The sequence below is a fragment of the Acomys minous genome (assembly GCF_964271855.1).
Source record: "Acomys minous genome assembly, chromosome: 14".
NCBI lineage: Eukaryota > Metazoa > Chordata > Mammalia > Rodentia > Muridae > Acomys > Acomys minous.
In genome coordinates, this window is record NC_140496.1 from 77,988,579 (window position 1) to 78,001,019 (window position 12,441).

Consider the following 12,441-nt stretch of genomic DNA (forward strand, 5'->3'; position numbering starts at 1 on the left):
CACAATTGCTGTATTTTATGCCTCTTTAATCTCTCAAAATCCTAGCACTCTCCTGGTGGTGATGGTGCATGACTTTAATTCCAGCACTTGGGAGGCAGAGGCAGGCAGATTTCTGTGAGTTCAAGGCCAGCCTGGTCTACAAAGCAAGTCCAAGACAGCCAAGGCTACACAGAGAAACCCTGTCTCAAAAAACCAAAACCAAACCCAAACAAACCAACCAAACAAACCTAGAACTCAATCAGAGAAAAGAAAACAGGTGGACAGTGGGTGGAGGAGAGAGACTTACATGGGCCCTGGGAGACAGGGCCATGTTGGATACTTGTCATCTCTTGTAGCACTCCTGGTAGCCTGGTAGCCATGCCTGGTAGCCATGATCACTGCCATTGTGTAGACTTTACAGCAAAGACTCTAAGACTTTGACCTCCCACTACATCACAGCACATAAGTGAGGAGTTCAGAATTCTAACCCAGATCTGTATGTACTGACTTGAGTGATGAAGTTCCTTTCCTGTAATGTACAAGGCCCAGACATAGTGAGTCCAATAAAGATAGCAATTACTTTACAGTATTCAAGATAATGATTTGCTCTCTCTCTCTGTCTCTGCCTAAAAATAACCAGATTGAATCAGGCATGGTGGCTCACGCCTTTAATCCCAGCACTTGGGAGGCAGAGGCAGGTGGATCGCTGTGTGTTCGAGGCCAGCCTGGTCTACAAAGTGAGTCTAGGGCAGCCAAGACAACATAGAGAAACCCTGTCTCGAAAACAAACAAACAAACAAACAAACAAATAAACAAAAGCAAAAAAAAGAAAACAGATTAAAGCGAGAACAAAAAAAAGTTGGAGTTCATTCTTTCATGTAGGTAATTACACAAATTGACCTAGGAACGTATAAGAATTACTGTTAACCCTTGGCTCCCCAGAAGCTTACTCTCTACAAATACAAAAGCAAGTTTACAAGTCACCCAAGTCCTGCCAGCTCGGCCTCATGTTCTCTTTCTTCTTCTTGCTCACGGGTGGCTGCTTTCAGAGGCCCGTTTGGGCTCTCCTAGCTCCTCACCAGGCCTCCAGGCTCTCGCTGCTTCCGTTGAGTTTCCACATCGTCTCCGATGAGACATTCTCAAACCCAAGTCCTGACACAAAATATGGCTTACAGCAGCTCCTCAGGAGGGCCTCAGCACTGTGAAGATAAATGGCCTCCACAGCTCTTTCACATCCTCTGAGAATGGACAATGTCACCTTCCCTTACTTGCTCTGCTCCACTGGCTGGTCACACCGCAACCCAGGCCTCAGCAGTGCTCTACTTTTCATTTCTATGTATTCCTTGGCAGAAACCAAATCACAGCTTGTCCATACGCCTCCCCTATGTACATACGTTGACTTGACCGCTTCAAGGGCTCAAACTCCCGCTTAGCTTTCTTTTTGATATCTCAGCTTTGCTGAGGAGATCTGTAGTGGCATAAAGTAGACACCAATAAATGCTAAACCTAAGCAGGAAATAGTGATCGTGCTGAGCCTCAAAGGCGAAGTTCGGGCTGGAGAGATGGCTCAGCGGTTAAAAAGCACTGGCTGTTCTTCCAGAGGTCCTGAGTTCAATCCCCAGCAACCACAAGGTGGCTCACGAACAGTCTGTAATACGAGCTGGTGCCCTCTTCTGGTGTGCATGAAGACAGTCTATTCATATACATTAAAAAAAAAATCTTAAAAAAAAAAAAGGCTAAATTCGCTGGCCAAGAAAACCAGAAAGACAATTTTGAAAGAATAGTTTAAATTTAGAGACACCGAGATATGAAGCCGCTGAACAAATTCACAATGAGCAGGAGGTCTGGGCAGGGTACAAAGGTAACACTGAGAAGTGGTAGTGACTGGAGCTGCCCAGCCTGGCTTATAGACGCTTCCTTCTGTGTGTGACAAGACACACTCGTCAACATCTATGTATGGGCTCTGTTACTGGGGACAACATAGCTATACAACTATCTGGAAAATGAGGATAACCCACACGATTCAGGTGACCACCACTGGTATGGCAGAACTGAGTGTTTGCGACACAGGGTGGTCCTACTGACCAGGGCACACACAGCCTCATAGTCCAAGACAGAAGCCCTCACCTCCAGGTGCTGTTGAAGCAATGGAGCAGGAGACTGGGAGGCTTAAAGCATCTGGCAGCTGTCAGTCAAATGATAGTAGCTTTCATTGGGACCAGCTGGGTAGAAAGCATTGCCTGCCCCCCCATCCCCAGCCCCCCAACTTTGAGTCTTTGTGCTCGAACTTCGCCTTTTTATTTGCTTCAATTCTGCATTTATTTGTTTGTTTTAGAAAAAAAATTTTTCTTATTGACATGGGTTTCCTTCTTCATTGGTTAGTCACAATGCACTTCCTCACTGTTTGTTTGTTTGTTTTTGAGACAGGGTTTCTCTGTGCACCCTTGGCTGCCCTGGACTCACTTTGTAGACCAGGCTGGCCTCGAACTCACAGCAATCAGCCTGCCTCTGCCTCCCAAGTGCTGGGATTACTGGCATGTGCCACAGCGCCTGGCTTAGAATGTTCCAGAAGTCTGTTCCCATGCCTGGAACACACAATGCTTTTTATTACAATACGTTGCCTCTAATTCACCATCCCAAACAACCCAAATAGCCCAAAGTGATTTTACTCCGTGGCCTTTTCCATGTAGTTAGGAATAAATCTTGAGGCTTGCAGTTTACATCTGCCAGGAAATTAATTTTGGGATGTTTGCCCACATCCACTGGTGTTTTTCAGAAGGAGCCCCAGGTGTCAGCATGAACACTATCAGGGCCACAGGAGGCCTCCACTGGTGTTTATCAGCTGTTTTGAAAAGATGTAAGGCAGGATTAGAAAGCCTCCGTGCCTCCCTTATCTCCCCTACCGGACCTAGATGCCTTTGGGGTGTCATGGTCAAAATATGACTATTTATGCGCAACTGTCAGCACAAGTGCCAGGCGCCTTTGATTATCAAGTTCAAATGAAAAGAAGGATATTTCCTCATCTCCTGCCCTAGACACGGTTACCACGTAACAGATAATTCCATAAATCTATGACTTAATGTTTATGGACCGAGAGGTCACAGCTCAAGAAGGGAGCCCTCTACCCCTGCAGCTTCTCCTCCAAGGTGATGTTTTGTTAGCCATGTCAACAGATGAGTGTCTTCTGCTGAGGGCCTGGGCACAGCTGCTCCTGCCTCTCTCCCTTCCACCGGAGGCGGGGGGTCGGGGTCGGGGTCTGTTTCCCTGAGCCCACAAGACAGCTAGGAAAGGCGGGGCCAGTGAACTTCACGTGGTAGTGGGGGTGGGGGGGGTGGGGGTGAAGGGCTGGGGGGGGGGGCCTGGGTATTCAGATCTACCTTAGCAGTAGGAAGCTGTGGGGAAGTTGGGGGACCCACCCCTCTGTGTGATAGATTGCTGCTTTGTCTATAGGCTGTCAGAGTGCATTGTCATAGCTCTCATTGAGAATCTGAGTTTCTGCTGTGACCTTTGCTCAAAGCTTACCTCTGAGGCCCTAGACACAGGCTTTCCCAAATAGGTGTGCTGAGTTTATATTGAGCATTTTACACTAAGCCAATCTTGTTGCCAGAGGTAGTTCCTGACTTCTGGGATGGCATAGTTTCATAGAAGGGGATAGCATGTAAAAAGAGACTCTGTGGCTTCATTAGAACCCAGAACTGACAAGCCTGTCAAAATAAACTAAATACACCCAATTCAGGACCTCTGCTGAGGGATTTGCCATCAGCTCTGCCTCTTACACACATACATGTAGTAATATACAAGCCCATCAGCCAAGATTTTAACTTCCAGGGATTAGTGTAAGTATCAGGAGGGAGTGAGGTCACTTGCTGTGAAGCAAATGGCCTCCCCAGGGAATGCATTGTGAATCAAGCCTCACAGGAGCCCTTGGCGGCTTCTGACTCACATCAAAGAAGCTTCTATGGCTTGACCTCATCAAGAAAGTTGGATGAGCCAGAGTGGTGAGTTCGAGGCCAGCCTGGTCTACAAATCGAGTCCAGGCTAGCCAGAGCTAAAACAGAAAAAACCCTGTCTCAAAAAACCAAAACAACAATAACAAAAAAAAGAAAGTGTGGTGAAGGTGACGTGATATTCATGTTTGGTTTTATAAAAACCTTCCGCACTTCACCCGTGAACAGCTGATAGACATCTCCTACCACCCTTTCCATGTCCCACTGCCCAGGTGGCTTTAGCTTCTGTCCACAGCAGTGTTCTAGCCAGACAGTGCAATGGATGAGCTCAGGACAGTTTGTGTCCTCAGACAGATTATTTGAAGAAAATAACTGGTCCCCTCCTTGGACGGACAACTGTCATTAATGAAGTCCTAGCCTGGCAGGACCTTGGAAGTCACTTGATTGTTGATGTTCAAAGATATTTTACAGAAACAACAGTCAAATGGTATTTATAAAGCCCTCATTATTCATGGGACAGGGCAGGGTACTGTCGTGGATGAAAACAGATTCTGCCCCAGTGGGAAGTTTGTTTCATTGCACCTTGTACACGGGCTTTGAATGACCACGGTAACTTTTGACCTTCGTGCGATGTGGAGATGAACTGTGTTCATACAAATAAAGCCCGTGGACCAGCTTGGGTCATGGAGTAAGCCATCAGTATTGTGATTGCTGTTTGTTTTCTGTTACCCTCTTGTCATGTTAGAAAACAAAGCCAGGGTCTTGTGCGTGCTACATGAGCATTCTGTCCCAGATCTTTACTCTTACTGTGAGCCACCCATTGAGACCTTTACACACACTGCCTCATGTGGTCCTTAGACTGAACCCCTGATGTTGGGCCCAGCTCAAATTTCAGCGAGGGCAGCAGAAACCCACAATTAGCAAACAGCAAGATGGGGAGGCATAGAGGATGCCATCGGACCCCAGCACTGCACTGTGCCTCTTCCCAAAGCAATTGGAGAATAAAATGGCCCAGATGATTTAGAATAGAGGTGGGGGTTTGCCAACCTGCCAAGTGTTCCCCGTCTAGGAAAACACACCAGGAAATATGACTATGAATCAGCTGCCTGATTAAAAAGCCAGGATGGAGTCCACGTCATCCTAGGAGCCAACAGTATCATTGAAAACATCAGTGTTTATTCCAGGATATTAAAACATAAAGTTCAAAGAGAATGAGCATGGTAGCTCTGGAGGTCACGTTATTAACGCTGTATTTGTTTACATCAGCTCTTTTTCCTCCAAGAGTTATAACCTAGTTGCATCACAGCCAAAAGCTACTTTATGAATTGCTTCCAGTTCTTCATGAGTCTGGGCGGCATAGAATTTTGTTCAAAGCATGGAGGTACAGCTGCACTTGCAGCATCAGGGCCTGCAAATCGATACCAGTTCAGTTCAGAAAACACTTATTGACTCCCTAGCATGGGAAAATACTATTTCGGAGACCACATTGAACAGAATATGGCTCTGACCTAAAGGGACTTAATACTACCAGGACTAACCCACATAGCAAACAGTACCCCATGAAGCTGAAGACTCAAAGCTTAGGCTGGCATTCAGGAGCTCTTTAGTGTTCAATAGCCAGGTGTGATCACCAGCCACATGTTGCACGGAGTAGATAGAGAACAAGTTGGTCATTGCAGAAAATTTCACTAGACACTGTGGCTCTGAAATAAGAGACTTTTGGGCTGAAGAGATGGCTCAGTGGTTAAGAGTGCCGCCTGCTCTTCCAGAGGTCCTGAGTTTAATTCCCAGCAACCACATCATGGCTCACAACCATCTATAATGTAATCTGGTACCCTCTTCTGCAGATAAAGCACTCATATGCAATAAATAAAATAAATAAATCTTTAAAAAAAATAATAAGAGACTTCCAGTAATGCCAGCACTTTGTGGGTGGCATATGGCTTACTCTCAAAGGAACAGTGGGCAGCACCCATGCATGCACTGCAACTGCCAAGGCCCACACTAATGGCATGCATGCAGATTCTGCTTCTGACCTGTGTTGAACTAAGACAAGATTCTTCATACCTGTGGTCCTATTTGTTTCTGGTAAAGCAAGGACACCAGACCACAGACCAGTGAGTTGGTAAGGACGTTCTCTGTGCAACATCCATGAGAAACTGCTTAAACCAGCTTTCGTCTCCCCCAAGTAATTGTGCTTTTTCTTCTAGAAATTTAATTTCAAATTGCTGTCCTTTTTTTTTTTTTTAGCCATAATATTTATAAACCTTTATGGTACTACATTCTGGTAATTTAGTTCATGTTTACAATGTATAGAACCAAAATACGATAGTAAGCTTTTCTAGCTCTTCAACATATGGCATGGTTTGGGGGATTCTATACTCCCCTAGTCACTTTGAGAAACATCACAGGTTGTCTTAACCAGTAGTTACTGTAGTGTACTCACTCACAGAAGCCCAAAGCAAGTCTACTCTGTGTCTTGGCACACACACTGTATTTCCTTCTCTTCCTTTTTTTCTGCTACACCACCCAGTCTCTAATCTTCTTCTACAAGTCTGATTGACTAGACCCCTCAATGAATGAGAGGATGTAACATTCTGTCTGTGTCCAGTTTGTCTTATTTAAACACACACACACACACACACACACACACACACACACACCAGTTGTTTGTTTGTTTTTGTTTTTCCGAGACAGAGTTTCTCTGTGTAACAGCTCTGGCTGTCCTCGAACTTGCTCTGTAGACCAGGCTGGCCTCCAACTCACGGAGCTCCGCCTGCCTGTGTCTCCCAAGTGCTGGGATTAAAGGCGTGCACCGCCGCCGCCGCCACCGCCGCCACCCGGCCACACACCAGTTGTAAACTCGACAAACAGCCAAAATGGGATCGTTTTATTGCTCATCTTTGTCGAACCTGGATGTCTTCCTAAAGCAAACTTAAACATGTGTTCTGGTGTGTGTGTGTGTGTGTGTGTGTGTGTGTGTGTGTGTGTGTGTGTGTTTGGTTTGGTTGGTTGGTTTTGTTCTTGGTTGGTTTTTATTGTTGTTTGTTCATTTGTTTTTTTGTTTTTTGTTTTTTGTTTTTTTTTAGACAGGGTTTCTCTGTGTAGCCTTAGTTGTCCTGGACTCACTTTGTAGACCAGGCTGGCCTCGAACTCACAGAGATCTGCCTCCTCTGCCTCACTGAGTGCTGGGGTTAAAGGCCTGCGCCACTGCTACTTCTTCATCTTGTTTTAGGACTGGCTGGTGTTAAGTTTAGCAAGTAAGTCCTGTTTGCAAGACAATGACAGGCTGAAGAAAATCTGTTTCCTTTAGCTCTGTGATGTGAGTGTCTATTCTTAAAGAAATCCCAATCCAATTTCCTTTTACCATTACAAGCCTTTTTAAGCCCTGGCCCTGTTGACGTTCCCACACACCTGTGTTTCTCCTGCCTGTATCAGCTAGAAAGGAGATTCCTTTGTTTTCTTTCCTTTTATCTAGAACACCAAGACCCACATGTGAGACTCTCTCCCAGGGCCTGGTGCCTAAGCAGGACAATTGAGCTCAGAAAATCCAGGGAGGTGAGGGTGGGTTTGTAACACCTTGGTGGTCAAACACAGCACTCTCTAAAGAGACTTTTGTACTAATACTCTGGGGTAGGCTTCAGAAGTGAGGGGCTTACAGTAAACAAGCTGGGTCTGCCTGCTTCTTGCTAGTACAGTAGAGCTAAGCTCTGTGGTGCTTGTGTTTCTGGCTCCTTAGTTTCTCCTTAATCAAGTGAATAGGGGCTTGATACGCATCCTACCACTTCCTAGAGATTTTTTGTCCTCTAGAGCAGTGGTTCTCAACCTTCCTAACACTGTGACCCTTTAATAAAGTTCCTCATGTTATAACCCCAGTTATAAAAATCATTGTAGCTGGGTGGTGGTGGCACATGCTTTTAATCCCAGCACTTGGGAGGCAGAGGTAGGTGGATTTCTGTGAGTTCAAGTCTAGCCTGGACTACAGAGTGAGTTCCAGGACAGCCAGAGCTGTTACACAGAGAAACCCTGTCTCGAAAAACCAAAAATAAATAAATAAATAAATAAAAATTATTGTGTTGCAGCCAGGCGTGGTGGCACATGCCTTTAATCCCAGCACGCGGGAGGCAGAGGCAGGCGGAGCACTGTGAGTTCAAGGCCAGCCTGGTCTGCAAAGCGAGTCCAGGACAGACAAGATAACATAGAGAGACCTTGTCTCGAAAACAAACAAAACAACAACAACCAAAAAAATTATTTTGTTGCTACTTCATAACTGCAATTTTGCCACTGTTATGAAGTGTAATGTAAATATATAATATGCAGGATATCTGATATGTGACCCTAAGGGTGTTGCACCCCACATTTTGAGAACCACTGCTCCAGAGCCTAACTACATGAGGACAAACAATATTCATTGCACAGTCTACAGGACCCTTGTGAGCACATGGAAGGATCCATCTATAAGGCACACAGAGCTGGATGTGCACAGTAGGCTATGCCTCTGAGCCCTGCCTGGGCCTATCACAGTCTACCCTTAACTCAGGAGCATCTCAGCAGTTTCTCCCACAGCACAGCAAAGATTCAGCCTGACTCTCAGGCTCTCCTGGTGCTAACTGCTCTTTAAAGCCTTGTCTCTCAAGATTCTGAAATAGAGATTTTGGTGTCTTTAAAGCTGGTCAGTGCTCCAAAGTTTGAGGGAGGGTGAGAACGACATCTCTATTGCTTCAGGTCCCCAAAGGCCCCAGTGCCACTCTTCATGGTCAAGCTGACCTTTATTGCCCTTCCTCCTCCTGCTTGGGAATCTTCCTCCAGGCAGCCTTCCCTGATCCCTCCCAGCAGACCCAGCCCTCCTCTGGATGACCTGAGTCTTTTAGGCCAGCCCTCCTGATCACTCTGCCCTGCACTTATTGGATGAACGCAGTCTGTCCCTCGTCACGTGTGAGTTTGTCTCGGGTAGAGATGGATATTGTCTTTCCTTGTACCCAGGGGAGCCACGCAGGCTCTAGCATGTTACATATACTCGGTAAATATTCGTCAAACAAATTAATCAAGACAAGGCCATCTGACCAGTTGTGAGTTACATTCTAACAACCACGGACACATCCTTCTCAGTGTAAAACAAATACCAGTACAATATAATTACTTCAGCAAGTCTGTACCACTGGGCAACCTCTCAACCCTCCATTTAAAGGAAATTCTTAGTTTTTTCTTCTATGCTTCCCCTACCACTCTCCCTCCCTTCCATGAGACCGTTAGAATAATTCCACTTTTTCATCATAAAAGTTGTAAATGGAAATGATTTCTCAGATTAAATCATCTTGGCTGTCTGCTTCTTTGCTTTATTTTTCTCCCTGGTCCATCCCTCAGCTGGCTAGTCTGCGTGTTTTTGGAGAGAGCCAGGAAGGTTCAATGCCAGGAATGTTTCTCTCTTTAAAAGTCTTTTATCCTCAGGCTTTCTCATCTTCAAAGCAGCCTGTGTCCACCATGACCCCACTCCCTTGCCTCCCCATGCTGGGGAGTGAGAACGTTGGGTATTTGTGTCATTTTGAGAACTTGCATAGTTGGACCGCTTTGGACAACTGGGCAGAGCGCTCTCTATTAACTCTTCAAGGATAAGAGCTTAACATCATTTCTGGTGCCCTCACAACGCCTGGACCTAGGCACATAAAGAACTTAACCCTGGAATTAAACACATATGTGCTATATAGGTCTTTTTGTGATGGCCCCATCCCTTGAGCAGTAGAATTTCCTCTGCCTCCTTGGGTACAATTAAATCTCATATTCTCTCCACCTTTGTGTGTGTCTACAGTGTCTGGTCCTGGATAAGTTCGAAAGCTACGATGATGAAGTTCAGCTGATCCAACGAGCCCTGTCTCTCCTGGAGGAGAACAGGTTCTGGGCTGGAGTGGTATTCCCTGACATGTATCCGTGGACCAGCTCCCTACCACCCCATGTGAAGTACAAGATCCGGATGGACATAGATGTGGTGGAGAAAACCAATAAGATCAAAGACAGGTGATGGTTCAGTCTTGCAAGACTTCTCCAAAATCCGTGGTGAATTGTATTTGGTAGAGAGCAGAGGATTAAGGGTAAACACAGCCTGTAAATCAATGACGTAAGCTAAATGGGAGGAAGTATGGTTTGTGCAGATCCAAGCAGATGGAAGCGATTGCCTTGTGAGTCATGTCATTGCTGGAGTTAACACTGTGGTCCAAACACTATGAGTAGTCTGAGAAGATTTAGGACATCCTTTATCCACCTGTAGGTTGTGACCCTTTCACAGGGGTCACCTAAGACCATCTGAAAATATAGATATTTACATTACAATTCATAAGAAGTAGCAAAATTACAGTTAAGAAGTAGTGGTGACAATAATGTTAAGGTGGGGGGGGGCGGTCACCACAACATGGGGCACTGTATTAAAGGCTCGCAGCATCAGGAAAGTTGAGCACCGATGATCTAGAAGGCTGTGTCAAGAGATTGAGCTCTAGGGCAAGTTGGCATTGTAAAGCGAGTGGGTTGCCCATCTCCACTTACATCCTTTCTCCCTTCATCCTCTGCATCCTTAGGTACTGGGATTCTGGTCCCAGGGCGGATCCTGTTGAAGATTTCCGGTACATCTGGGGAGGCTTTGCCTATCTACAGGACATGGTTGAGCAAGGGATCATAAGGAGTCAGGCCCAGACAGAGGCTCCGATTGGAGTCTACCTCCAGCAGATGCCTTATCCCTGCTTTGTGGATGACTCGTGAGTTCTTGGCCTCTATCTTCCTCCCTGAGCTGAAAAGTAGTGAATAGGGTACTCTCAAGGCTCCGGTGTCTCCTGAAGGAACCCCAAGGGACAAAGGGCCACACTGGGGAGAAGAAGGTTCTGACTAAAGAAGCTGCTGGCCCTGGCACTCCAGACAGAAACAGAGGAGAAAGTAAGATGGTAGGGTGTTGAGCGTACAAAAGGGAAGTTAGAGATAAAACAATAGGAGTAGGTTGAAGGAGGAGATGCTGGCTGTTCAGATTTCCACTTCCTATTATGTTTGGTATGGGTTCTGGCCCAGTGGTTGCAAAGATCAGCAGATTTGGGCTGCATGGCAAGTGGGTCTGGTATCTAGGAGCCTCCGAATAATGCAGCTCCCTCTCTAATTAACATTCCTATGATGTATGTTTGGTGGAAAAGTAGAGGTATCTGTTGGGTGAGCTCTGGCCTCCTATCCTGACCACCCCATCCGAACACCTGTCCATCTTTTTGGCTAGCAGCACGCTAAGTGAACAGCCTACTGTTTTGTTGAAAATTGATTTTGGTAGCCGGATGTGGTGGCGCACGCCTTTAATCCCAGCACTCGGGAGGCAGAGGCAGGCGGATCACTGTGAGTTCGAGGCCAGCCTGGTCTACAAAGCGAGTCCAGGACAGCCAAGGCTACACAGAGAGACCCTGTCTCGAAAAACCAAAAAAAAAAAAAAAGAAAGAAAGAAAGAAAGAAAGAAAAGAAAAAGAAAATTGATTTTGGAGTAGGGGAGAAAGGGATAGAGAAGGAAAGGTGCTCCAAAGGGTTATTACCATGGTAGATGGGGTCAGTAATATTCCCTGACCTACAGTTGGCTTAGGAATTTAACTCCTGTTGGGAACATTGGGGGAGTCACTATAGCCTGTGTGTGTTGGCTGTGGGAGTCCAGGAAACCAAGACTGCAAAAACGTGAAGAAAAGAGTCCAGTTGCCAGCTGGAGGGCTTGTAAAATGAAGCCCAGTGTGGCCACAGGAAAGCAGCTATCAACACTGTGGCCCCATCCGTTCTTTAGCTCTGCAGAAGACTGCAAAGATAACAGTGGCCATTCAACAGTTAGTTTTCCTTTGGATAAGAAGCAGAGATGAGAAGTAGAGCCAAGGGCAAAACCCCAGGTCCATTTTCAGGGTCAAAAGATGAGGGGGAGGGTTGGTAGGGAAATAGGTAAGTGTGGAGAGGCACTGGGAATTGGGGTCACTCAGTATGAGAGAGTCCTCTGGCGGCCAACCCCAGAGGTGCATGCTTTTTGATTGGTTCTCTCCCTAGGGCCATTTTGAGTGAAACTACCCTCCCACGCTGGCATTGGGCCCTTCCTGTGACACCACCCGAGAGTTTCAATAGATAATAATCCCAAGGGCTTTACTAGAGCATTATTCACAGGGAAAACCTGTAAAGCTTACTCGAATGTGATTCCATCGTGCCAAATCCATTCTGCTTGCTGAGAACTTATCCTGGGAGCTACTCCATTTAGGAACAGCTGGTGGAGTTGGTGGCTGTTGGATCACTGGCTTGTTCCGATCACAACCTGTATCATCAGGTTTACAGTCTTCCCTACAAGACTTTACAAGGGAGGTCTATACTTTGACAGAGACAGTGTGGTTTTATTCCTATACTTAACTTATATAGCATTCATCTGAGCTGTCAGGGAAGGCACCATCTTGGGCTAAAGGAAAATCATTCCTCATTGCAAATGAATATAAATATTCAATAAATGTTTACTTCATCTCTGCCAGGCACAAGATGC

At 46.0% G+C, this 12,441-nt stretch overlaps 1 protein-coding gene across 1 annotated transcript in view; it reads left to right on the top strand.

Annotated features, from left to right (window-relative positions):
• Positions 1–12,441, top strand: part of ABCA4 (ATP binding cassette subfamily A member 4) — a 132,791-nt gene that overhangs the window by 49,567 nt on the left and 70,783 nt on the right. Inside the window, exons 12-13 of the mRNA XM_084757380.1 lie at positions 9,733–9,938; positions 10,493–10,669. Coding sequence (XP_084613506.1) covers positions 9,733–9,938; positions 10,493–10,669 — 383 coding nt within the window. The remainder of the gene's footprint in view (positions 1–9,732; positions 9,939–10,492; positions 10,670–12,441) is intronic.